A 25,747-nucleotide genomic window follows, 5' to 3' on the forward strand; every position below is an offset into this window, starting at 1 on the left:
GGCTGGGCAAGTTAACTCGTTTCAATCGAGTTAACTCCTATTTACTGATTTATTTTATTTATTTATTTATTTTATTTTAATTTTCCTCTTTCTTTCTTTTCTCTGAAAGAAAGAAAGAGGAAAGTCTTGCAGCAGTGATGTATGCAATTGTATTGTATTGTAATAATTAGGGCTGGGCAAGTTAACTCGTTTTAATCGAGTTAACTCAAGTGATGAGTTAACTCGATTAATTATTTTATCTCGCATTAACTCAGGTTTGATTATTTATTGTTTTATTGTGAAAGTCAGGCTTTTATTTTGTGAAAGTCTGTTGCTGACTGCTGCAGAACAGGAAAAAAGAAAATAATTGGCGGATAAACAATCGAGTTAACTCATCACTTGAGTTAACTCGATTAAAACGAGTTAACTTGCCCAGCCCTAGTTAGAATTAATCATGCCTCGATTTATTGAACAAAAACATTACACTCTTACCGTACCTCAATGCAACCGTGATATAATTGCAACAACACAAAATAATCTGAAGGTTTAAAGGTAGTATTAAAAGCAGTATTACACGATCGGCTCTAATTCTGCATTTCTGTTTAACACTTTTTATTGGTTTTCTTTCTTTGGTACTCAATACAATTATACAATTATAATCACAAATCTGATGGATATACTCTTACCCACCATAATACCCACCCACTCCCGGCCAGCCTACCCCATGCAGCAGAAGTACATACAATAGAGACACTTTAGAATGTGTATATATGTATATAGGAATATTAGATTATTACTAGGGCTGGGCAAGTTAACTCGTTTTAATCGAGTTAACTCAAGTGATGAGTTAACTCGATTGTTTATCCGCCATTTATTTTCTTTTTTCCTGTTCTGCAGCAGTCAGCAACAGACTTTCACAAAATAAAAGCCTGACTTTCACAATAAAACAATAAATAATCAAACCTGAGTTATGGGAGATAAAATAATTTATCGAGTTAACGCATCACTTGAGTTAACTCGATTAAAACGAGTTAACTTGCCCAGCCCTAATTATTACAATACAATACAATTGCATACATCACTGCTGCAAGACTTTCCTCTTTCATTCTTTCAGAGAAAAGAAAGAAAGAGGAAAATTAAAATTAAATAAATAAAATAAATCAGTAAATAGTAATTCTGCATTTCAGCGGTAAGCTCCGCCTAACAGCAGCTGGAGTCTGGGCTTGGTGGAAAGCAGCGACCAGCAGTTGTCTCATATCAACGCAGCTTGTTTGTGTGTATTCCTCCCGCATCCACCACAAGAGTTTGTGTGTGTGTGGAGATGTGATGAACCCGTGCAGATCTAAACGTTGGCCGCCCGTTGGACTAGGAGCAGCCCTACAGATGATTATTTGCACAATGGAAACCGTTAAAGCTCGCCGCTGGTCTCTGCTGCAAACCTGTTTTATAGCCGTGTTGTTCTCTTCCTGGTTTTATGTAACAGCCACAGTGCACAGTTGCCCTTGAGAGCAAACTAGCTGTCTTTGATGCTGTGATCTGTGCAGGCAATACTGAGCGTGAGTCATCCGGAAGCCCACACACACAACTACTTTGAGTAGCAGCCTTTCCATGCTCAGGGATTACAGCATTGTCATGAAAACATTAATCACTATTGTTGTTTTTTTTTCTCTCTTGAAAACATAAAAGGTAATTTTTTTTTATGGGAAACTGTATCCTGTCTGGATAATTAGTCATAAACACGATTCATGGGACTCACAGTCTGACTGATTCACATCCTCTCTGCACCTTAAGTACATTAGAGTTTGCTGAGAATGATCATGTATAAATCATGATTTTAATAATATTTATATACACACAAAATAACCGTATGTCTTCCTGATTGCTTAATCATTAACCAAACTGTTGTATCTCTGTCACACAATTTTAATATTTGCATAATATTTTTTAGTGAGCAGCACTTGGCGAAACCAGATCAGTGTCCATCAAGTTAAGCTTTGGCGTCCTTGCAAACAGACGTAGCTTTACATAATTGTTTACATAATATTCCCGGCTGACATTGTCCGCCAGGCTTCAGCCGTGGGCGGTGCAGAGTCTTTAGATGCCTTCACCATCGCAAAGCTAAGACTTAAGCTTTGTGTTGATGCTCAGACTGGTTGCTGTGTGTGTTGTGTGTCCACCGTGGAGTCGATGACTATCTCTCGAACCCAGCAGCGAGTCCTCACTCAGCTCCGTCTAGTTGTGAACAGGGATTTTCTTTGAAAGCGTGTTTATGACCCGAGACCTTCAGAATCAGTTAAATATATCGTACCGTGAAGTAAATTTAGAAAATGCTTCACCGTGGTGTTGACTGTGTTTGTGGTCGTATGATTCTTCATCATGACATCAGGAATCTTTTGGAAAAGCAAAGCAAATGAAGCTTTCAAGTATCGAGGGTAATTTCCCCCCCTTATCTACAGCAGTGAAACCTAAATGAGGAAGTACCTGCTTTACCACGGCCCTCAACCTTACTGCTTTATCAATAATGACTTCATCATGTTGCGTCTATTTAAGTCCTGAGACAGGGAGGCGTGGTTTTTTTTATGTTGAATTTGAAGTTAAAAAGTCGAGAATCATTTAAAACTGCAATGCAAGTATTCGTGAAGTTTTGGTTTTCATTTTCATTAGCTAATCAAGTAAACCTGTAAGTGATCTACCACAGATTAATTTGCTGTTTATCAAGCGTTTAATGATTTAACACCACAACCTTCACCCAGGAGCAAAAATTCGTCTTTAAACTCACGAAAAATGATAATGTAACATTTATTGTGATAATTATCGATATTTACAGATTTTTTTATTTTTGGCATTATCCTCCAGCCCCATTATGTTGCTGTTGTGTTCCTACTCCAAATATAAGGATTTATTAGACATACAACATGGGGAACATCTCCGTAGAACCACACTGCCATGTGTTGTGCTTCTTTGTCTCATGTTGTGTTCTCTCCTGCAGATCCTCCACATTCTCCTTCCTGTCTCCAATGTCCAGGCCAGAGATCCGGCCGCACAGCGACTGTTAGGGGCGACAGGGCGAGGACGGGGACGAGTGTTGGTTCACGGTACCAGGTTTTGTCCCATGAGCCTGACTGTGCCGTCCAGGCGCTGCCAGTGACCGGGGCTGTGGCTGTGGCGGGCCCGGCCCAGGAGGCCATTCTGTGCATTCACTGACCTGCTCTCACCATGGATCAACAAAGAGATAAATATGGGGAGCGGCCCGCCAGGAGCACGAAGGTTTCCCAGGGCAGCCGTAGCGGACACTCGTCCCGGCCGTCTGGATCCTCGAGCTCCTCTGGGGTCCTCATGGTGGGGCCAAACTTCCGCGTGGGAAAGAAGATCGGCTGTGGAAACTTTGGTGAATTGAAGCTCGGTAAGTAGAAACAAAATTTTGTGTAAAGTTGTTCATGGTTTGTTTTTTTTCAGTTGATGAAGCAGCTCTTAAGGGTTGTGTTTTGCTAGTTTTTTAGCTACACTGAACCAAAATGCATCAATCCTGGAAAAGATCATAGTTGTAATTTAGTTTAACAGTTTAAGGGGGTTTGGATTCAGTTTTCTGGTCTTTTAACATCTATATCTCAATGCATGATACTAATAATCTGTCTATCTATTAAGTGAATCAGGGTAAACAAAACATTTGAAACATCTCCCTGAACACAAATATTTGTTAATGAAGGTACATTCATATCCGTTGTCAGGGGTAGCTTCTTAGCCAAGGTTACCTCTCGTCTTGACTACTGCAATCCCCCTGTATGAAGGCTTAGACAAGGCATCTATTCAGCTCGCAGCTCGTCCAAAATGCTGCTGCTCGCCTCCCGACTAGAAAGGAAAAGAGAGAGACCATATATCGATTTTTAACATTTTATTAACTTTTAAATCTCTAAATGGACTGGCCCCGCCTTACTTAGCTGAACTCCTCCATACTCACACTGCAGTTACAGAGCTGAGATCTCTAGCACACTTCAAATCATTCCTAAAACACATTTGTTCTTCTTGGCCTTCTCCTCGAGTTGAGACATTTTTTTATCCCAGCAGATAAAATTGTATAATTCTATATCTTCTATTTAATTTAATTGTATTTTGATTGAAATGATTCTACTTTCTATCTCATTTAATTTTACCACTTGTACTCTGATGTATAGCGTGATGCTTTTTTCTTGTTGTTCCTTATACTTGTGAAGCACTTTGGTCAACCAAGTGGTTTTAGATGTGCTATATAAACAGTATTGACATATCCTCTATTAGATTGCACCACCATGTTTGGTCAGATGTTCCTCATTCACAGTGGACAAAAGAGCCTCTGATGCTTGGAAGTTTCAATAGAGATTCCTGTCGTCTAATGTTTGTTTTTCCTTTCCTGTCGTATTTCAGGTAAAAATCTCTACACTAACGAGTATGTAGCCATTAAACTGGTAAGTGCAAACTTTCTTTCTCTCTATAGACATTTCAATGTGGTGGAGAAGTGTTGTTTTTCATGATTATGGTTTGAACGAAATCGTTAGAGATGATGACAAATGTTTGTTTATTTTTTAAGAGACAAGGGGAGATGCACAATGAGTCGTTCTGTTCCTTCCTTTAGCATTTGAAATCGTTTGAATATTACATCGTGTCAGAATGTGATGGATCAAAAGTAAGACAAGAACGTTTCAGTGTTAAAAAGCTTTGAATGGACACTAAATGCTAGTTTCTCACAGCCCTTCACACTTTATTACTAGAAATATGACTTGAAATCACCTTTGCTTCTAGTGAACACACTCGGGTTGAGTCAGGGTAGCAGGGTTGTTGTTCTGTTGCTCGGCTCTCTGACAGAAACGTGAGTGATGTGGAGAAACTAAGCTAGGTGTGTCTTTCCAGTGGCTGCTGGACTGGAAGTCCTGACTCCTGACTCATCCTTGTAGTATTGCTCACAGGAGAGTTGTAATTTCAGAGAATCTTGCTCACCAGCAGCTGCTCATACAACTGTCTGGTGCCATGACACAGATCCAGTGCTTTTATCAATACTGACAAATGTTTCACTCAAACGTCTTGCGTTTCAAAACAGTATCATAGAACGGCCATGTGGTTTTATTTTTTGTTTAGAGGCCCCTGTTGTTTAATTCATTAGCATTATTATCAAACCTTTTTAATGGGGTCTGAAATTTCCCCCCACTTTTTGGGGTTGATCACAACTTAAGGGAAAGACTTGCAAGAGTCCTGAAGCAGGTGGGACAAGGATTGAATAAAAGAGACTGAGGGATGACTCAGAAAATGGTTGTCTAAAATATGGACAAAGATGGCCACTGATGATGTTTGGAAAAAATTGATATGTTTATATATTCTCCTAAATGCGAAATGAGTCATTAAAACATGGCTGACACCTCACAGGTTATGAGGTGACAGAACAAGAAAATCCTCCAAACCATTTACCGTTCTCTTTACTGAATAAATATGAGTAAGATTCAGTTTTAAGTGTTTTTCTGTCTATGAGGTTATTGTGTTTAACTGACCACTGGTTTTCATGTGTCCACCGTGCAGGAACCAGTGAAGTCGAGGGCACCACAGTTGCATTTAGAGTACAGGTTCTACAAAACACTGGGAACTACAGGTAAGGTCACAGACTCGTTAGCCACTGTGTGCTTGTGCGACTGCATGACAATGATTTGACTGTTTTTGTAAGACGGGCACAGAAGATTGCATCATTTTCACAACAAGTGATTACTGCACTCGGGTTTCAATATCGATATTAAGCTGCGTCAGGAACTTCTTTTAATCTCCAGGACTCTGTCTACATGAGTGTGTGAGTGCCTTTGTGCACAGAGAGTGTGGTGAGCAGTGACCTTGCTGGAAACTAGACGGACACAGGATGCAATTCAATATGACACAAAGCCTCTTATGCACCAAAAAACATGCAGTGGCTGATCCTTTTTTCCGATGGTAATTTTCAGGTAAGATAGACAGGAGGTGTTGTAGACTGTAGTTGAGGATGCACCTTATATTCAGTGTTCTATGTCAGTGATGATCTGACTGTAATACACTTAACATGCACATGTCCTATGTCCAGTTCTGATTGAACTACTAATTCAGTGTGTGACACTGGCGCAGTTTACTTTTCCATTGGTTTATCCTCAATATATATAATCAACAGTTGATTTATATTCTCATAATTTCACATGGTTGATCGTAGTGATGGCTGTCGTCAATGGAAAATGTCATCATCCATCAGCCGGACCTTCATCCTTATATTAAACAAATTAAAACTGCAAAAGGTTATGCACATATGAGGGTTGCCCTTCATGCACATGTGTAGTAGTAGTAGTAGTAGTTGTAGTAATAGTAGCAGTAGTAGGAGTAGTAGTAGTAGTAAACAATACATATTAAGGGGACTGATATTTGTGAGTGATATTTGGTGTGGCTGGATTGAGTTTAAGGTGACTAGTGGGTCTTAGCAGTGATGTGTGCTCTTATGGGGACAATTTTATCTTACTAAACCTTGGTTCACTCTCCAAACTCTTTCTTTTTATGATTGATGTCATTTTTATTTCTCCATTGTTCACACTTGGCAACGGTTTGTTCTCCCTGATTCATGGTGTTAAACAGAGATGGTACAAACACTGGCATACCTCTATTTTCCTTTTTTCTGTGATTCTCTTAAAGTGTATTAGTCATTATTCAGAATGAAGACAATGATAGTTCCTTAACTCTGCTCCCCAGAGTACATTTGTTATGTCATAAAAGATTAGTCAAGGTCTGCTGACGCGTCCCTGTTACAAACACCACTGGCAAGAATCTTGTGAGGATTGAATGACCGCAGCAGAGAATTAAATTAAGGGCAGACATTTTTAGTCTTGGTACTGGAGGAAATGGGTGGGAACTGAGGAAACAATGGGACAATAGAAAAACCTTTTTTTATTATTATTATTGTGGTTCATTGCTCTTCTGGTGAAATGGGTGGAATAATGTGTGTGTATATAGTGGTGGTGGTCGTGAATGCATCTAAGCATTGGCTGTTAATGAGATCAGAGTTTGATTTATCATTTATCAACCAATGGGGACTTGATAAAACAGTGACGTCACGCCTGTGGGCTGGTCTCGGTCACAGTTGACACAGAAAATTAAATCCGTGTGGTGTGTGGTCCTTGATGTGCTTTTTTTGAAGATGGCCAGAGTGGGAGGATAATGGCCATTGTTTTGCAAAGGCAAAGGCTGGAAAAGGCCAACTGTGCGGAAACTCATTAAATATTTAGAGAGCGGGTCTGCCTCTCCTTGTGCTAACCTGCCTCTGTCCTCGCCTCCAGATGGGATAATGTGACCTCATTTCTTCTTGGCTGTGAGCTGTGCCACGTTCCTCTCAGCCAATGTGGTAGTCACGGTGTCTGTGCGACAGGCTCCTTGTGAATTAATGTGGTTTGACTCAATCAGGTGTTGTTTTCTGATGCATAACCAACCGTCACTGGATATTAATGAGGATGATTCAATTAGGAATGGAGCATCTTCTCGCATTGTATTCGGTGAAGATATTCCTCAGTGAAGTACGAGTTTCCTTTCTGCTTTGGTTTTGCAAGGCAGCAGACTATGAGGCGCTGTTGTGCCAAGGACAAGACGTTTGTGTTTGTGCGCTTTCTGTTGAAGATGAAGAGGGTTTGTTCAGGGTGGGTGGATTCTGTTGAGCTATTAAAGGTATTGGCTGCTACTCTTCCTCGTGAAACACGACACCGCTTCTGTAACCATTTCAGTCCCAAGGAGGAAAAGCTCACTGGGTTTCACAAACGTGTAAAGCCAAGGCCAGACATCATATCCTGGATGTCTGTCTCTACTAATGTGAAAACATGAATTGTTGTTAAGAATAGAAAAGTGAGAAACTGCAGGGCATTGTTTCAGCGGACTTGAATGCAGCCTTATCAGTGGTGGAGTAATTTTCCAAGTGAATGACTGCATCAATTGAGATGTGAAAAAAGCTGACTTAATACACCTGTCATGTGATTAAAAATTCCACTATTTTTATTTGAAGACGAAAAGATCTTCTCCACTGTAATCACAGAATTTGCAGCCATCGTTTAGGTGCTAGATGACTTTATTATCGTCATGAGCAGCATTACACTCATACAGTTTCAACTGCAGAAAAACATTTATTCGAGTGTTGAATATTTAACAAATGTACTTAAGAATATACAACAAAACAATAATTTTCTTTAGCTGTCCTGCATCAAATATTACATTTTGAAGAGTACAGAGTAATTACAAATGTTGAAGTGGAACAACCATAGACTTTGTTTAGAAATGGATGATGTGACTGCTCCCCCCAAAAGAGACAAGTGTTCAATGCATATATTGGCAGGACCTCACTAACTCGACCACATCCCCCCCCATCGCCACTGGGCAGACTGGCTGTAAATACGCAATCTTCATATCCAGGATATTTTGGCTTCATATTTTGGCTTTGTTTCTGGATAGTGAGACGCGTCGTCCATCTTCATATTCAGTCTACGGGAACAACCCTTACAGCTGCTTTCAGACTCAGTGCAGTTTAATTGCTTGGACTTATCAATCATGCATTGAATGATAAATTGAATGAATTCCATAATCTTTGTAATAATACCAACAACAAACCGCTGGTTCTGCAGCTCTGTGACTCACAAAGGCAAATGAATGAAACGGAATGAGACCGCGGGTCAAATAGAGGAATTAACAAATGATCCGATTGACCATCAACAGGATGAGCAGGTTAATGAATTGAAACTGCTGGATTGATTTGACTGTAGTGCCAAGCAGCCAATCACAGACTGAAACATCAGTGCAGCCTTAAACCGAAGTGGATCAGCACAGTGCACAGAACCTCACGTGAGGCAGGACAACCACGAGTCTCTTATCTCACATCTCTGCTTCCATCGCACAAATCCTCACCTGTCCTTAATTTACACAGCTATAGTCCATCTATCCACCAATCTCAAAACTGCAGATCCGTGGCACTGGCACCTAGGGCAGCGCACAGCGGGTGAATAATTGGCTACACCCCGGACAAGTCTATTACAGAGCTGACACACACACACACATGCATCTATAGTAAGAAAAACACATTCACACCTACAGTGAGTTTAGAGTCACGAATTCACATAACCTGTGTTTCTTTGGGCTGTGGGAGGACGCCCACGCACGCACAGGGAGAACATACAGATTCCACACAGAAAGGCACCGCGCACTAATTATTACAGGCAATGTTTTCCACCTTCATTTATTAAGACATGCAAATGATGTTGACGTGCATGAATCCACAATCTGCCATTTTAAATCTCCCTCACACATTTCTGTTGAGCGTAGCCTCTGTGAGGTGGGATATTAAATGTGTTGCAGCGTTACCGTTAAAGTAGGTCACCAAAATAATGGTACAGGAAATAAAATATGGCTTTGAGTGAAATGACTACAGCCCTGTTCTTTATCGCAGTTTCCCTTAATTATTAATAAGAGGAAAAAATAGGTCCAGATGGTCAAAATAAAACATCCAAGCTCAGGACCGGTCTCATCACGTCCAGACAAAGATCTGCTCTCTGACAGCTGGCTGAAAAATTGTGCAGACAGAAAATGTAGTGCACGGGGAGATTTGGGTGAGTGCCTCTCAGCCGAGCTTTGAAACCAGTCATATTCATTCTTCACACATTCATCACATCCATTCTTCTCCTCTTTTGTTGTAAAAACCTGCAGCCAGTGCCTTTATTAGATCACAGTAATGCACAGGAGAATGTGTTCTTTGACTCGGGGCCGGCTGTTTTATTCAGTGGCTGATATTTTTGTGAATACATTCTTTTGGAGTTATGATTTGAATTCCATTCTATTTCTTTTCATGTCCCAAATCGGCTGCTTTTAGTAATGATATGGGTATAACTGATATATATTGATCCAATATTTAAATTGTAATACAAAATATAACTGCATTGTTGGTAGAGATGTTCTGATACCATTTAAAACTCTTATAAAATATTGTAGCAGCTTTTTCCTGCAGACTCTTTTTGAAAAGTGACGATTTCTGTCATTGTTGGTCTGGCTCAGATTAAACCCTTTGACCAACAAATGCATATAGAGAGTGAATGCTAAATTTGGCTAAATAATACTATATGAATAATCTTTATTCTGCTCATTCACTCAGTGAGAGCCACTGTCAGTTTGCTCTTTCGGTTGAAAGTTATTCTGCTGTCTTTGTTTGTCTGTACCACACGCTGCCCACTTGCTCGTAACACTGTAGACCAAACTCAGTACTACACCCAGGCATTGTTCTCATTACTCTAAAGAAAATTGGATGTGAGTTGTCTACAGAGGTCCCCACAAAATTGGTAGCTTCCCTTTAAAGCTCGAGTCTTCCTCTGCAATTAGAGTTCACTTCGCAGTGCAGGACACACAGATTCCTCGTTATGAAGATTGTTTTCTCCAAGGTAATGACGGTTCTGTCCTCCCTGGTTTACGTTTGCAGGTCAAAAGCTTTAACAACCTCGTTTACAATTGAACAAGCGTTTATCCACTTATTTACAGCAGATCTCCAATCTGACACATTTTTCGGCCTCCCACAGGCACCCGGGGTTTCAAGGCACTCATTCCTATGGTACAATTAGCAACCCACAGAACTGTATAATGGTGTCCAGAAATACAAGATGGAGCACCACATGACTCCTACGGGCTCATATGCTAGCGGACAGCATTCGTGCCACCCTTCATGCTGCAGTTTATCTCCCATGACCCAGCTGGCGAGTCAAATGCCTTTAGGAACACATTTGATTTGCGAATTATTATTTCCTGATGCATCTCTGCTTAATTTACTGGAGGAGAATAATGACAATTTGCTCGCTTCACTTAGCTTCATTGTACCAGCTCATTACCTCCGCCAAGGAGGTTATGCTTTCCTGAGTGGTTGTAAGCAACATGGCGCAAAAACCACTGGACGGATAATCCCAAAATTTAATGGAACAATGTGTTATGGGTCAGGGAAGAGCCAGTTAAATTTTGGTGTAGCATGATTGAATTTAAGGGACTATTTGGCCTTGGTGGAGTTATCTGCTCCCAGTGCCATTCTAGTTTCCTCGAGAGATCTCCTTCATGGATGCACACAACTCACATGTAAATATGTAAATGTCAGAATTGACCATCTGTGATGTGACAGTTGTTCATTCATTGTGACAGAATATTATCTCTCAAATCTGATGTCCTCCGCGGCTCTTTGAGACTTAACATCAACTCGTGTGTTTGGTTTTACAGCTGGAAACTGAACTGTTGTGATTCACTCTCCCCAGGTTCATCAACCTAGTTCTCAACGCAGCAGGCGGCTCGCTGCAATAAAAATAAGCTCTGATGAATCCATTATACAAAACACCAGCATCAAATGAAAGACAATACACAATTAGCAATTAGCTGGGAGAGACAGTGGAGCGTTTAATAGGTAACAAGACGGATATTTTGTTGGCGGAGATGAGAACAAAGCTAGAAGCAGGAAATATTAGAATCTGTTCAGGATGTTAATGTTCTTTCATCTCTGCTGGATGTTTAAAGCAATGTGCAACCAACTGTTTACTAACATTTTATAAGTTGATAATACAGTGTCAGCGTTCATGTTTTGAAAATGTAAATGCAAGTTAAAAGCTCAACACGCATAAGTAAACCCAACACACATGTACTATATGCACCTTACATATAAGCACGTTATAGAGCACATACGCCCAAAACCAAGAAAGCTACTGTGTAGGATAACATCTCCTGAAGAGTTTGTATTTATTAATGTTGGATTCAGCAGCTACTTGATATGAAAGGACTGACTTTAGCATTAGAGAAATGTCTTCAGGAGTCCGGACGCTTTTCATTTAGTAACTTCTACGCAAGCTTTTCTTCCAAGTTTCCCGAGGAGACCTTGTTAACAGAGGAATGACGAGTAGTAAACAGGAGCAAACTCGGTGAGTCACGCTTCCCTGAAGGCGGTTAACAGGCTGACCTGGTTTCTGGTTCTTTGAAACCAAGAGTTCAGGATTTGGTCAGGAAGACAACAAAGAATAATAATAAGAAATAGAAATAATGAATGGGAGTTTTATGTGCAGAAAACTTGAAATCCTGTTAAACATTACAAGTTTTATTCTCTGTATCCGGATGGCATAGCTTGAACTGCAGGAATAAAGGAACATTTGAAACTGCTCACGCTCTGTCATCCCTTTACTATATAATTAAGTTCACACACTTTGAAGTTTAAAAAGTACAGTACAAGGGTCAGAGCACATTAAACTCACCGCACAACAGTAAACTGTGACGAGAAGTCAAATTAGAGCCAAGGTGACAGATGGAAGAGATTTTGAAGCACTTAGAGAGCAGAGAGGATATGATTGAGTTGGGAGGCGGTGAACAGCTTAGTCGTCAGCCGGCTGTAGAGGAGCGACTCACTCATATTTGCAGGAACAGTGTTGTATTTTACTTTAAGGTTAATGTTTTACCTCAGAGCTTTCTCTGCTCTCCTTCCTGAGAGGCCTGGTGTTGCCCCACCTCAGATCTCTGCAGCCTATTGTTGCCTTGGAGCCAACTTAGAAATATCATTAGTCAAGGGAGACGGCAATGATTAACACTTTTGCCACTTTTCTTATTCCCACCAGTATATCCAGCTGAAAACCCAATCTTTTTTAATTTGTAGTAATGACCATTTCCTTTTCCTCCTGACAGTTTGCAATTAACTATCAAAGCTTATTATCTGTGTTATATTGTTCATCTTTGGTGCTTTTGCGATTATTAACACAAATGTGAGGACAAGTGCATCTCAGTCTTTGTCTCTTATAAATCTAACGTCTGTATGTTTGTGTTTGTGTTTGTTTCTTGTAGCGGAGGGAGTCCCCCAGGTGTTTTACTTCGGGCCTTGTGGGAAATACAACGCCATGGTTCTGGAGCTGCTGGGCCCGAGTCTAGAGGACCTCTTTGACCTCTGCGACAGGACCTTCTCCCTGAAGACCGTCTTAATGATCGCAATTCAGTTGGTGAGTCCAGAGCATTTTGTGACAGATTAAAACATTTAGAAATGGCTTCTTCTTTTTCATTGTGACTGATAAAATGTCTGCTTTAAAATCTGTATGGGACAAAAAACGGGCAACAGACCCAAGGAACAAGCCGATGATTGTGAAGACAAATAAAGAACAAAGTGCATCAGAGTGCATTGTGAAATCACCATTCACACATAATTAACTAGTGCAACAACAAGATGGTGGACGTCTTCAATATCAAATAAAAATGGCAAAGAAGAGCCCCTAAAATATATATAATATAATATTAAATTTGATATACATGCCTGTGTTAAACATTAACCTGTGTCTGTTGGTGAGGTTGAATCAATGCAGCAAACATTATTTGAGATTTTACGTCGGGTCTATTGAATAAATTGCCCATAAAGCTGTTTTATGATTTTTTTTGTGTGACAAACAATATTTCCCTCGGTGGGCTGGGGTCCGGCCCACAGACCATGTGTCTGTGGAGCAGATGGGGAGGTGGAGTAGCAGAGTCTCCTGTTACTCAGCCTGCAAATGAGCAATCTGTCAGTGCACTCGCACTGTTGGTCAGAGGCAGGTAGGCTGGAAGCCGGCCCACCGAGCAGAGACATCACTGAATCTCATCACGTTTGATCTGCTCAGCGGGAGGTTCGGCCCTCGTCTATTCAGGCGTCTCACACATTTTTAACGTTTCATTTTGTCAGCACAAAATGTGCAGTGCTCTCGTAATGAAGATCGCGTCTGCACATTTGAAAAGAAACGTACAAAGTAGCACAATGTAAGACTGGTGTTGCTGAACAGAGATTACTGTACGACTGCATCTCAGACAATCTCCTCCTTGATATTTATCCCATGGTTTGCAAACATTTACATTCCCGCCCATTGCGTTTGAGTTGTTGATCCTTAGATCTTTTAGCAGCTTCGAGCACATGGTTTAAAGATGTTTGTCTCTAACCACGTTGTCGTCCTGATCGCTGGTGCGTGGGAGGATTTCACTCATTTGGTGGCTTATATTAAGAAATGGAAAAAATTGGTTAACGGTTCTGGCTCAATATCATCAGAGGATTTTTGGATGCAAAATATAAGTGAATTAATCGTTGCAGTCAGACCTCACTCTAAACCTTAAAGACATTTTTTATATGAAATTAAAAAGGTAATTGTGAAATTGGATATGAATAAATAATGAAAACAACCGTTAGTTGCAGTCTTGGTGTGTGATAGTGACGGGAAAATACTCGTCTCTGCCCTTTCACTCGTGGATTTGATTCAAGTCTGTTTTAAAGGTTCCACCTCTTACATTAGGACTGTGCACCATTTAGGCTAAGTAACGCTGCAAGAGACGTATTGTTCTCGTGCAATCCTATAACTTTCTTGAATGGTCAGAGTTGATGTTAGAAGCCCGAACTTTTACTCCCTGGTATGAGCAAAATATTGGATCCTACATTTTTCATAATACATCTTTCATTAGACCTTGACAGAACTCTCTCTGGTTCCACAGAAGACACATTACAACAGTTTAAACAGGCAATGTGGTATTAGTAATTACTTGTTAACTGATCTTCATGAGTGAAATTTGTGTTGGGCCCCTTTAATGTGTAACAACTGAAACCAGTGACCCGGTTGATATCTGTTTTGACATTGTGATTTCCCACTCTGCAGATGTTTTTGCCCAGTCTGTCATTTTACCTGATGTTTTGTTAATGTTTCCGTCTGATGACTGTGACTTGCTCTCTCTTGCCAGATTTCCCGAATGGAGTACGTGCACTCTAAAAACCTAATCTATAGGGATGTAAAGCCTGAAAACTTCCTCATCGGACGGGCTGGGAATAAAAAGGAAAGCATTATCCACATCATCGACTTTGGCCTGGCCAAAGAGTACATCGACCCCGAGACCAAAAAACACATTCCATACCGGGAGCATAAGAGTTTGACCGGCACCGCCCGATACATGTCCATCAACACACATTTAGGCAAAGGTACGTGTCATTTCTTATCTTTGTTTTGGTTCTGTGCTTTTCTTCAAGCTTTTGTACCTTTAGGGTTTAAGTTCATTCCTAATCCTTCAAGTTTCTACTTCAAGTAAAATGTTGTCAAATGTGTTGATACAGAGCAAAGCCGGCGAGATGACCTGGAGGCTTTAGGCCACATGTTCATGTATTTCCTTCGTGGGAGTCTACCCTGGCAAGGGCTAAAGGTACGTGTGCATGGAAGTGTTCCAAACCTTGTTACTGAGTCATCAAGTAAAATAACCCGTCTTGATTTCACGGCTCTCTGCAAGTTTGATATATTTATGGAATAATCAGGTCAATGTTGTTTTTTGTTTTCATTTTTTGAGCAATTTCTGACTGTGTCCAAATTCAGTACCGTTACATGCGAGAGTGAGATATAAATACGTCTGTTCTTTTTACTTCTCTCCAACACTAAACTCACAGGCAGTCTTAACACATTATTTGTATCATCATGTTGACTGAAGAACCAAGAAGGGTTCTTTGAATCAGTCTATATTAACGGAGAACTCATGAAGAACTTATTTCTATATACGTCTGGTTATTGCTGATCAGATATCAGGATTGATTCTTATGATTTCCTGTTGGTTCTCCCGCAGGCCGACACCTTGAAAGAACGATACCAGAAGATCGGAGACACAAAGCGTAACACTCCCGTAGAAGTCCTCTGTGAGAACTTCCCAGGTAAACTGATGCCTGTGTTGGGGCTTGACAACGAATGGATTCTGAATTAGAATGATCTCAACCTTTTGTGTTTGTTCCTACTTCAGAGGAGATGGCCACCTACCTGCGATATGTGAGACGATTGGACTTCTTTGAAAAGCCCGACTATGAATATCTGAGGACTCTGTTCAGTGAGCTGTTTGAGCGAAAGGGTTACACCTTCGACTACACCTACGACTGGGTTGGCCGACAGATAGTAAGTTCCCCTTGTTAACTCTCCACAGATTATTTACGAGCTCCTGGACTGTAAAAGCATTTAACTGATTCCTTTCCCCCCCTCAGCCCACGCCGGTGGGGTCTGTCCACATCGACTCTACAGCGCCCGCGGTCACGAGAGAGACCAACCCTCACAGGGACCGGCCCGCGCAGCATCAACCAATTAGAAATCAGGTAAGGCAGGTTTTATTTTTAGTGTTGGATCGTCTGCGGAGGAAACTGTACATCACAACCTGAAATATATATATATATAAACAAGGTTCACACGTACGAGCACCAACCACCTGCTTTCAGAGATGTTCATGAAGAGTCTCAGGGTGAGCTGTCATCTCACCTGTCGGTAGAGAGACTGTGACACCAACATACTGAGAGACTCAGAATTCATGGTTTATCGGGACATTATTTTTGTCTATGATATGAGTTTCCGTTTTTTAAAGGCAAATACAGTTTAATAACTTCAATCTGTTTTGCTTGTATAATTGCGATTTACGCTTTTCAAACCATTAAACCCAATTATCTTTTATAATCTTGATTTGAATCATTTTCAGACCAGAAATTAAAATGATTTCTGCAGATTCATCGTCTGCAAAGATGACTGAGATAAAGTTTTATAAAAAAAACAAGAATGGGATGATTTTATTTATTTTCTAGATGAAACGGGTGAAACCAAAAACAAATGTGCTAAAGTTGTGATGGCAGGTTTTTATAAATGGTATATTCATGTTGTTGCCTTAAATCCAAGTTTTCGATGGTTCATATCTGTGGCCTGTGTGTTCCTGATAAAGTTTGGGTGACATTTTTATGCCAAATAAGGATATAAAAAACGATCTTACTCGACATTTTAAATATTTCAGGTTTCATTTATGTATTATTTAAGTATGAATAAATTGAGATGCAAGACCTTACCTCCATTTAAAGTCCAGGCTCATAGATTCAGATTTCAGTTCTCTGGCTGAAGGCTTGCTTTGATTTTGATTCACACTTTTATTTTGTTAATTTATTTTTCTTCTCCATTTCTCATACTGCTTTGCATGACACCTGGCTTCGCGCAACTAAATACCCATCTCTCCTAACACAAATATTCCATCACTACCCCCCCTCCCCTCCCACCCTCTCCCATTGCAACCCCCCCCCCCCCATCACCAACGCACCCCGAGCAGACAGCGGTCTCAGATCGACGAGGAGCATGGGAGGCGCAGCCCACACGCCAAGCAAACTCCTCCTACCTGACCTCCCACCTGGCAGCGGACAGGCACGGGGGCTCAGTGCAGGTACACACCCCTCACCCGGTCAACCAGCAGCTCCCATCCAGTCTCTATGGAATCAGATCTGTCTCACACGATGGAATCCAGAATAAACCACCCGGCAGGCTGCTCTCAGAAATGTCTCTTTTTTTTAAGAGACATTTTGAGTTTGTTAGCCTTGTTTTATTGAGATATGAGACTTTATTCATATTTTGAAATATACTCTTAACATTGCTCAATGATCATTTTGAACCAGATTTCTAATGGGCAAGTTAAGCATTTTCTTTGTTCATACTTATTAGTCCAGGCAAAGTAGCGTTTTACGACCGACTAATTGTAAAAGAATTTTTTTCAGCATAGATCATTTCTATGAGGTGTCCAGAACAACATACTAAAAGTCCTAAGAAATCCTAGTTGAGGAAATATGTTTAATTCTCATCAATGTGCCAATAAGGCAACAATACACCCCAAAAAGACTATTTTTTTCCTTTACTCCAATCAAAATAAAACTTTACACAATGAAAGTAACCATGAAACGTAACATTTTTTGTATTACAAGTTTCTTTTGAAATGAATTTGACAAGCACATGAGCTCCACACTTATTGAATATGTCCTAATTTGCATAGGCAAACACCATTCATATGTATTACAAATACATACTTAAATTCATTTTCAAAGAAACTTGTTATACAAAAAATGTTACGTTTCGTTGCTACTTTCATTGTGTAAAGTTTTATTTTGATAGGAGTAAAGGAAAAAAATAGTCTTTTTGGGGTGTATTGTTGCCGGGCCTTATTGGCACATTGATGAGAATTAAACATATTTCCTCAACTAGGATTTCTTAGGACTTTTAGTATGTTGTTCTGGACACCTCATAGAAATGATCTATGCTGAAAAAAATTCTTTTACAATTACTTCTATTTTTGGCTCCAAAATGGGCTACTTTGCCTGGACTATATCTCTAGAATATTTTGAAGGTACTTCCTGTTACCTCTTCTGATTAGAAAATATCACAAATGAAAGTACAACAATAGATACCGCACATTTTACCAGGACGTGACATTTAATAGTATGTGAGACAGATCTACAACCATACACCTTCCCCTCCCCTTTACCCCTGGCTGGGAAATGTTATTTTTCTGCCCCACCATGTGCATGTCATCTAGTGCCACCCACCCGCAGATGGGGATTTTGTTTTAGCTTTCTAAATATCAGCCCTGCTAGTTGAATTATGATCTCAGGTCTTATGTCTCCTCCTGGCGCTTGGACGTTCCTTGTGAGATGCAGAAGCCTCTTGCAGGACAGGGTGACCTGGCTGAGCCGGCTGAGTGCATGCTCTCAAGTCGTAAAGGCTCCTTGTCCATAAAGAGACGTCCCGTTGTGTAGTTCTTTCCTCCTCGTCCCTCTCTGGCTTTTTTTGCATAAGTGTGTACAGTGTTTGCTTTAGCAGATCTCCATTGGTTCTACTCTGTGTCATTCATGTTGAAACAGTGCAGAGATTTGAACGTTGCCCTGTCAGACGCTGGGTACTTGTATTTGAAGACCGGCCGTAAGCACCAAGTCGTAGCTCTGTCTTCCTTTACAATATTTATAATACCATTTCTTCTACAGGTTAATGGTACAATCAAGATTATGATTTGTTTTATTTTTCTGCGACCTTACTGTGTTGTAGAGGTGGTGTTTTATTTGTAATTTATAAAGTTTAAAAGTCTCCAAAGTGAAGTTCAAAAGCCAGACAACATTGTTTTGATAAAATCAGATCTATCAGCTCCTTGCAGATATTAAACAACATATGGTTAAAGATATCTAACTTCACTACCAGGGTTCGTACGGTCATGGAAAACCTGGAAAAGTCATGGAATTTTAAAATGTGTTTTTCCAGGCCTGGAAAAGTCATGGAAAAAAATAATTTCCCAAAAGTTTTGGAAAAGTCATGGAAATTTGTTATATTCTTATTTTCATGTCGTTCGTTTTAGGGATGGGCATAAATACTCGACTATTGATTAATTGATCATTAAGAATTTCATTGATGACATGTTTTCATCGATAAACTATTGCATGTTCGCTATGTGGCAGGAGGTCGGAATATCCGAGTTGCCCTGAACGCAGCATAGCGAGGCTGTTAGCAGCTGGAGGAAGCAGCCCGGAGCTAAGCCTCTGCTGCTCGGCTTCATGTCCGCACACGGACCCTCAGTCCACGCGGAGGGTAACCCGGACAGACCCGGGTCTGGGTGAGGGGTTCCGGGAGTGAGGGCGTTACAACGACCGGACTGAGAGGTCGAGAGCCGTCAGATCGAGCTAGCTCTCAGCGGCTAGCTGCTCTCTCAGCGGGGCTTAGGAGGACAGCAGCGCTTATTTACAAGTGTAACATTGAACGGATCCTGTTTAACTGCCACAAGAGTTGTTAATCTTGTAATAAAGATCTCAATGAGGAAACACGCTGTTTTTTCTATTTTCACTGCATTTTAATATAGGCTATAAATAGTGAATTTTAATATAAAAATATGAATGATTAATCGAAAAATCGATCGTTAATTCTTCCGACGATCGATTAAGACAATTTAATCGAATGCCCATCCCTAGTTCATTTACGCTGAGTTTTAAATAATCCATACATTTTTAAAGAAATATGCTCAAAATATAAGCAGGCATACTTTGGTTTGTGTCATTTAAGGTGTGCTGTATGCCTTGGAATTCTCATTGTTAGTTTGAATACTACATTTTGTCACTTTTTCGCGTATACACCGAGATTTCACGCAACGTTCGGTCATGGAAATTTGGTTTAAAGTCATGGAAAAGTCATGGAAAAGTCATGGAAATCCATTGGTCAAAATGTGTATGAACCCTGCACTACTATTATCCCATGAATTGAAGTGTGATGGAGAAATGTTTCAGACGTGGTCAAGGAGGCTTTTTTACAGATTTACTAAGTTTCTTGGTTTCAAACTCCTCACTCGCCTCTTTTTGTTTGGGACTAACATTTTCAAAGAATAAGTTTCCCAAATTTGCTCTTAAGTCCCTTTGTGGCGCATGTATACATTTCTGACTTTGGTGGCTTCCAGCTGGAGTAAGTTCTCCTGACAGACTGGTGACAAACTCAGAAAGCTCCTGATACCAAGTGCCAGCAAAAGTGGATGTTTTTTATTACCATAGAAACCATTTACATCATTGTCATGTGTGTTATTGTTGTGTTGTTCTCTGCTGCTGTTTGACATGTTTCCCCAGAGGAGACGATACAAGTAAAGTGAAGTGCTGAATGTATTTTCTTCTGAAGCCTTCTATCCCGGCAGTACCTGTTGTTTTTCACTTCCTGTCCGACGTGCTCTCATGAAACCGTTTACACAAACTTCAATGGATCGATCTGAAGTCTCCGCCCCTCTGTGCCACAGGTGGTGAGTTCCACCAACGGGGAGCTGAACGCTGACGATCCGGCTCATTCCAACGCTCCGATTACAGCTCAGGCCGAGGGGGAAGTGGTCGATGAGGCCAAGTATGTGTCACACACCCACCACACCTCTCCTCCATGTCCATCTGTCGCTTCCTCTCTTTCCCACTCCTCCTCCTCTCTACCTCTCTCTGTCTGTCTCTCTCTCGCCACCTTTTGCTTTGCAGTGGAATTGTGACAGCCCCCAGCTGTCATCCTGCTCCTGCCACTATTCTCCTCTGTCTATACTTCTGTATAGAAAGAAAACTAATGTAGATGAACCAGATTGCAGGAGATTCTCTGATGTTCAGGCGCCTGGACATCCTAGAGAAACACCTGATCATCATGTGTTGAGCAGTAATGCAATGCAGATCCTGTCAGTTCCCTGAATCAGCCAGTTGAGTCACACCAGACCGTCCATGTGATCACTTGGTCACATGTATAAAGATGATGCACGAGACTTCTCTGCCCTCAGGAGACAAACATGACAGGAAAAGAAGCTGTTGTCAGTGCTGGTTTCTCTCAGTGTTTCTCTCAGTGTATCTGATACTACAGATACTATACTAGATCTATCTTAGCTCATCTTCAGCACCAGTAGCTGGAATGAAGCCCACGCTACACAGCTGGACGCCCACTGCAGAAACTGCACTGCTGGCTGAACGTCCTGTGGCTGAGCTGCCTGAGAAGAGCCGAGTGAAGTTCCTCTGTGGCCCAAAGCTCTGGGATTAAATTAACCCTCTAACCCCGGGAGAAAATAAGCAGTTTGAGGTCGATTTCACAGTTGACAGCCGGCTTATTTTTTGTTTGATAAAACTACGAATGAGAGATTTAGCTACAAAGTGCTGGATGCAACAAATACCAAGACATTTAAAAACCACTTTGTTGCCACACTTACACTGAGCAAATCATTTGATCTGAGGTAAGGATCCCACAACATATACTGGTCAAACTGTATTTTTCCCTGGGGCCACATCAAAATGTTCTGGTTTCGTTCTTGTCCAATGTCCAATCCTTCCTAAACGTTTTGTGGAAATCCATTTAGTAGTTTTGCGTAATCGTGCTGACAATTAAACCAACGACAGGAGAAATCATAACCTCCTCGGCGGAGGTAATAAAGCCAAATGAAATCTTTCTCTTGTCTCCTGAAGTACATGTTAGATTTCCTCCTGTAGCCTTGTAATATACGATAATGTTTCCTTTTGCACTAAACTTTATATCCAAATACATCTTGTATATATTGATAAAAGAAATCATTGCATTTATCTCTCCGTGCGGCTCAGATTGATACTCATACAAACTGCAGGGATTTACCTTCACAGTCTGAGTAAAACATGATTCTCTTCTACGAGTCTCTTCATGAATCTCCCAGAGGTTCTTTCACTTCAGTCCGTGCTTGTTTCCGGTGTCAGATCTTCCTCCACCTCTCTATTCACACTGTTTTCTCTTTGATACCCAGTCAAACACACTGATGTTTGATATAAGAACATGAAGTAATGTTTAAAATGCTGTTTAATTATTGTTTTGCCTGTGAATTGATACCACATGTGTAGTTATTTATATTAAAGAGCCGCAGATCAGGTTGAAATGACTGTTTTCTATCAGTGATGCTTTAATGTACAGTTATTAAAAGTACAATATATGGAAGGAGGAAGTTTGCACACAAATATTACAAATATGTCAGTCTGACTTATCCTGTCTATGTGATGTTTTTCACATTAAACCAAGCTGCAGTTCCACCAGTGAGGAGACAGATGATCAGTGTCTGACATACAGAAGGAAAATGTAAATTGGCCATATAAACAATCAACACATCTTTTAGAAAGGAAAACATTTTAAGGGATGTTAAAAGCACCATCTTTTCTCTAATGCAGCGTAATTTACACAACACATTTTCATATTGAAACACACTCACCCATGAATTTTGGGAGACACATGAATCTGCAGAGTAGATGTTCTCTAATCTTTTCCTCCCAAACTCCTCCTCGACGTCCACATGTGTCCTGTTGATGTGTGTGTATATGTGTGTGTGTGTGTGTGTGTGTGCATGTTCGTGTGGCATGTGCCCTGTCCCATCATCCTGGTCTTGCTGTATTAATCTATCTTTCTTTTCTCTTTACACCCTTTCCTCTCTCTTCTTCTGTAGCTGCTTGAAAATGCTCAACCTGTGGTGAGTCCCTCTCTGCTCGTCCACATCAGACACATGGGACAGGGAGTGGACCAGCCTAGGCTGCGCTCACAGGAGCTGTTATTCACATGGTTTTATCTGCGTCTCTCACTGGTTCAACAGTGACACGTATTCCTGAGAACACTGTCTGCCACGTGTGATATCAAGTTTCTTCCCTTTTATCCACATCCACCCAACGTTGAGTAGAAACTGAGTAAAGAATAAACCATGCTGCAATGTGAGTTAGCCATAGACTGTGTATAAAGATGGAGGACATGCCAGCTCCTCTAAAGTAAAGCCAAAGCATCTCAATCGCCACCTGGTGGCTGATCATGAATCACACCTTGTCCATTAGTTAGTGAATTGGACATGGACCATTTATCCCAAAGATGGTTTCCTTCATTTCAGGTGGTTCTTATCACATTGAGTCATTATTTCTCTGGTGAACTTGGTTTTAATTAGTAATTTTATGTTATTAAAAACGTGGTGAAACATCATGATTGACAGCTGAGAGCGACCTGTGATTGGTCAAGCCTGTGTCTCAGCCTGACCTTGATAAAGTGGCTCCTCCCCCTGATCACTAATCCTCAAACTCTGGCTCCTCATTCACAAGATGGCAGCTTTCGTCCCCGGGATATTTGAGCTTTATTTCTGGACAGTGGGAGGAAGTGAAGACGTGTCGTCCATCTTCATATCCAGTCTATAGTGCTGCTGTAAATAATTTAGCAAACATCACATCAGGGCAGAAAGAATAAATAAGCTTTTTTAATATATTTTAAACTAATCCTCCTCATATTTGACACTAAGCTCCTTATTGCAGAACATGTGACCTCAGGTTAGAGGTCGTTGAGCTCTAGTTGCATGGTGCACCATGATTTATTAATAGATGAGCCTCAGAGTGCCCAGTCACTGTCCTGTGTCTCCATCCACAGCTTGGTCTCTTGTCTCTGTACGTTCTTATTGGTCATTGGGCCTCGTCCTGTCTCGTGCTCTGTGTGTGCACCGCTCCATTCTCATGCAGAGTCACTGCAGCACAGTTAATTCTTCAAAATGGGAGATGAATCAAACACGTGGTGGGTGGAAATGGACCCGTCGTGTCCTTAATGCTAATCCTGCACTAATCAAACTTTTTGGCAGCTGCAGTTCTCATTGTCACATGACTCGGATCAGGCTCTTGGGATTTTGAACACACTGATTTGAAGCCGTCTGCTTGCGTTTTGCTCTTTCTTTAGCTTCATCTGACACTTTGCTCCTCTGCTTGTCCACTGAACGTCCGTCTCTGTCCTCAGGTGCTGCTGCTTCTTCAAGAGAAAACGGAAGAAGAACACGCAGAGGCACAAATGATCGTCCGCCACCGGCCTGAAACATTCCAAGTGTCCGGCTCAGTTGATTGTGATTTCAGAAATCAATACCGGCCCCATTCTGAATGAAAGAGGGAGACGACGGGAAGACCTTGATTGAGTTGTTCTCCGGAGGGACCAGTTCCATATGGTTTGCAATGTGCAAGACGCTTGTGTCTTTTGATGGGAGTCCTGTTTTAAATTTTTTCTTGTTTTTACATTTTTTCCCCCTCCTCCAAGATGTGTGGGAATGTTCTGCAGGCCAGTCGGCCGGACAGGGGAACTGTTCAGTGGATAATCTTCAGTTCTTTTTCCTCCTCAAGACGCAGCATCTGTATTTTTCTCCTCATTTTTTTCCTTGTTTATATCCTGTGGTTCTGCAGAGGAACAGACGGGTCTTCCTGTTCTAATCTTACCACCTTCCACCTGTGGCGTGCTCTGATTTTTTTTATTTCTTTAAATCACAAAAAACATATTTTCATTTCTCCTCTGTCCCAGTTCGAGGTGTTTTTGCCTGTGATTAGTTTTAAGCGAACTCGTTTTGACACAAAGCCCCTCCAGCTCCTCCCTGACGTGAGGCTGAATGTAACCCTGAACACACACCAGGAGCCGGGGGAGTCACCACAGAGCGCCAGCCGGCCGGCCCCTGCACTTTGAGCCCTCCAAAGAGGTCGACCCTGGAACTGGGACCCGGGCCCGAGAGGACAGACGACCACAGGCGTCTCCTGCACTGCGTTCTCTTGGGGGGGGGGGGGATTCCTGCTCCTCTTTCACCACGCCGCTCTCCAAACACACTACAGTCTCCTCTGACTCTGCAGGTCTGCTCCTGTCGGCTCTTGTGATGATGAGCGGCAGCCTGACACTTGTAGATGTGGCTGAGACGAAACAAAACAAAAAAAAAATGCTATTTATGCTATTTATCTCTTGGTTGACACCAGTTTTCTTACTAATTCTAACACATACACACTGAATGTATGGACAGTAAGGTAAAAAGACTTTGGAGCAATCTTATAATCTGTTATGCGCATGGAAACGAAATTGCAGTAACGGCGTCGAGACCAATGTTTAAAACAAAAAAAAGGAAGAAAAAAAAAAGTGAGACCAAAATCAAGTGGATTTGCGGGAGAGTCTTAATGGTTCTGGATCTTAATAATGTGATGGTTAGTGATGGACTCTGCAGACACTGGGGGGCGTGATGTGCTTTGGAGGTTAGATCACAGCCTCTCGACGCTGCTGTCCAATGCCTTAACCCCCGACCCGCCCACCTGCCCACCGCCACGCCACCCGCGGTCACCTGCATCTCAACCGTTGCCGACTTGTTCCCAGATAGTATCAAGAGTAGTGAATGACTTCCTGTGTAACACTGAAGATGTATTATCGAGAGAAAGGGAGAGAGAGAGCGATGCCAAATGTGAGGTTTGGTGTAATAATCCCCCCCCCCCCCGTGTGTCTCGTCTGAAGACCCCCGTGCTGCAAAGCCATGTTTGATTTTTCGAGTCCCTCTCCTTTTCACGCAGAGAGAGAGAGAGAGAAAAACCTCATGTCACCATTTTCTTTTTCTTTAACCAGTGTCACGGAGGACCGCCTTGAAAACAATATCCTCGACACCTGTCACCTTGCCTCCGACCAGAGAGGGCGCCACCGCACAT

At 41.4% G+C, this 25,747-nt stretch overlaps 1 protein-coding gene across 2 annotated transcripts in view; it reads left to right on the top strand.

Annotated features, from left to right (window-relative positions):
* csnk1g1 (casein kinase 1, gamma 1) overlaps positions 1-25,521 on the top strand; it is a 29,591-nt gene extending 4,070 nt beyond the window's left edge. Inside the window, exons 2-13 of one of the 2 annotated variants that reach the window (XM_061068081.1) lie at positions 2,969-3,382; positions 4,381-4,421; positions 5,524-5,593; positions 12,823-12,974; positions 14,722-14,956; positions 15,089-15,174; positions 15,586-15,670; positions 15,757-15,905; positions 15,992-16,099; positions 17,086-17,196; positions 20,560-20,660; positions 24,048-25,521. In XM_061068081.1, the coding sequence (XP_060924064.1) occupies positions 3,196-3,382; positions 4,381-4,421; positions 5,524-5,593; positions 12,823-12,974; positions 14,722-14,956; positions 15,089-15,174; positions 15,586-15,670; positions 15,757-15,905; positions 15,992-16,099; positions 17,086-17,196; positions 20,560-20,660; positions 24,048-24,102 (1,380 nt within the window). In that variant the 5' untranslated portion in view covers positions 2,969-3,195 and the 3' untranslated portion in view covers positions 24,103-25,521. The remainder of the gene's footprint in view (positions 1-2,968; positions 3,383-4,380; positions 4,422-5,523; positions 5,594-12,822; positions 12,975-14,721; positions 14,957-15,088; positions 15,175-15,585; positions 15,671-15,756; positions 15,906-15,991; positions 16,100-17,085; positions 17,197-20,559; positions 20,661-24,047) is intronic. The other variant, XM_061068082.1, reaches the window with a different exon arrangement.
* The last annotated feature ends 226 nt before the right edge of the window (positions 25,522-25,747 follow it).

Source organism: Limanda limanda, chromosome 3 (genome assembly GCF_963576545.1).
Source record: "Limanda limanda chromosome 3, fLimLim1.1, whole genome shotgun sequence".
Lineage (NCBI taxonomy): Eukaryota > Metazoa > Chordata > Actinopteri > Pleuronectiformes > Pleuronectidae > Limanda > Limanda limanda.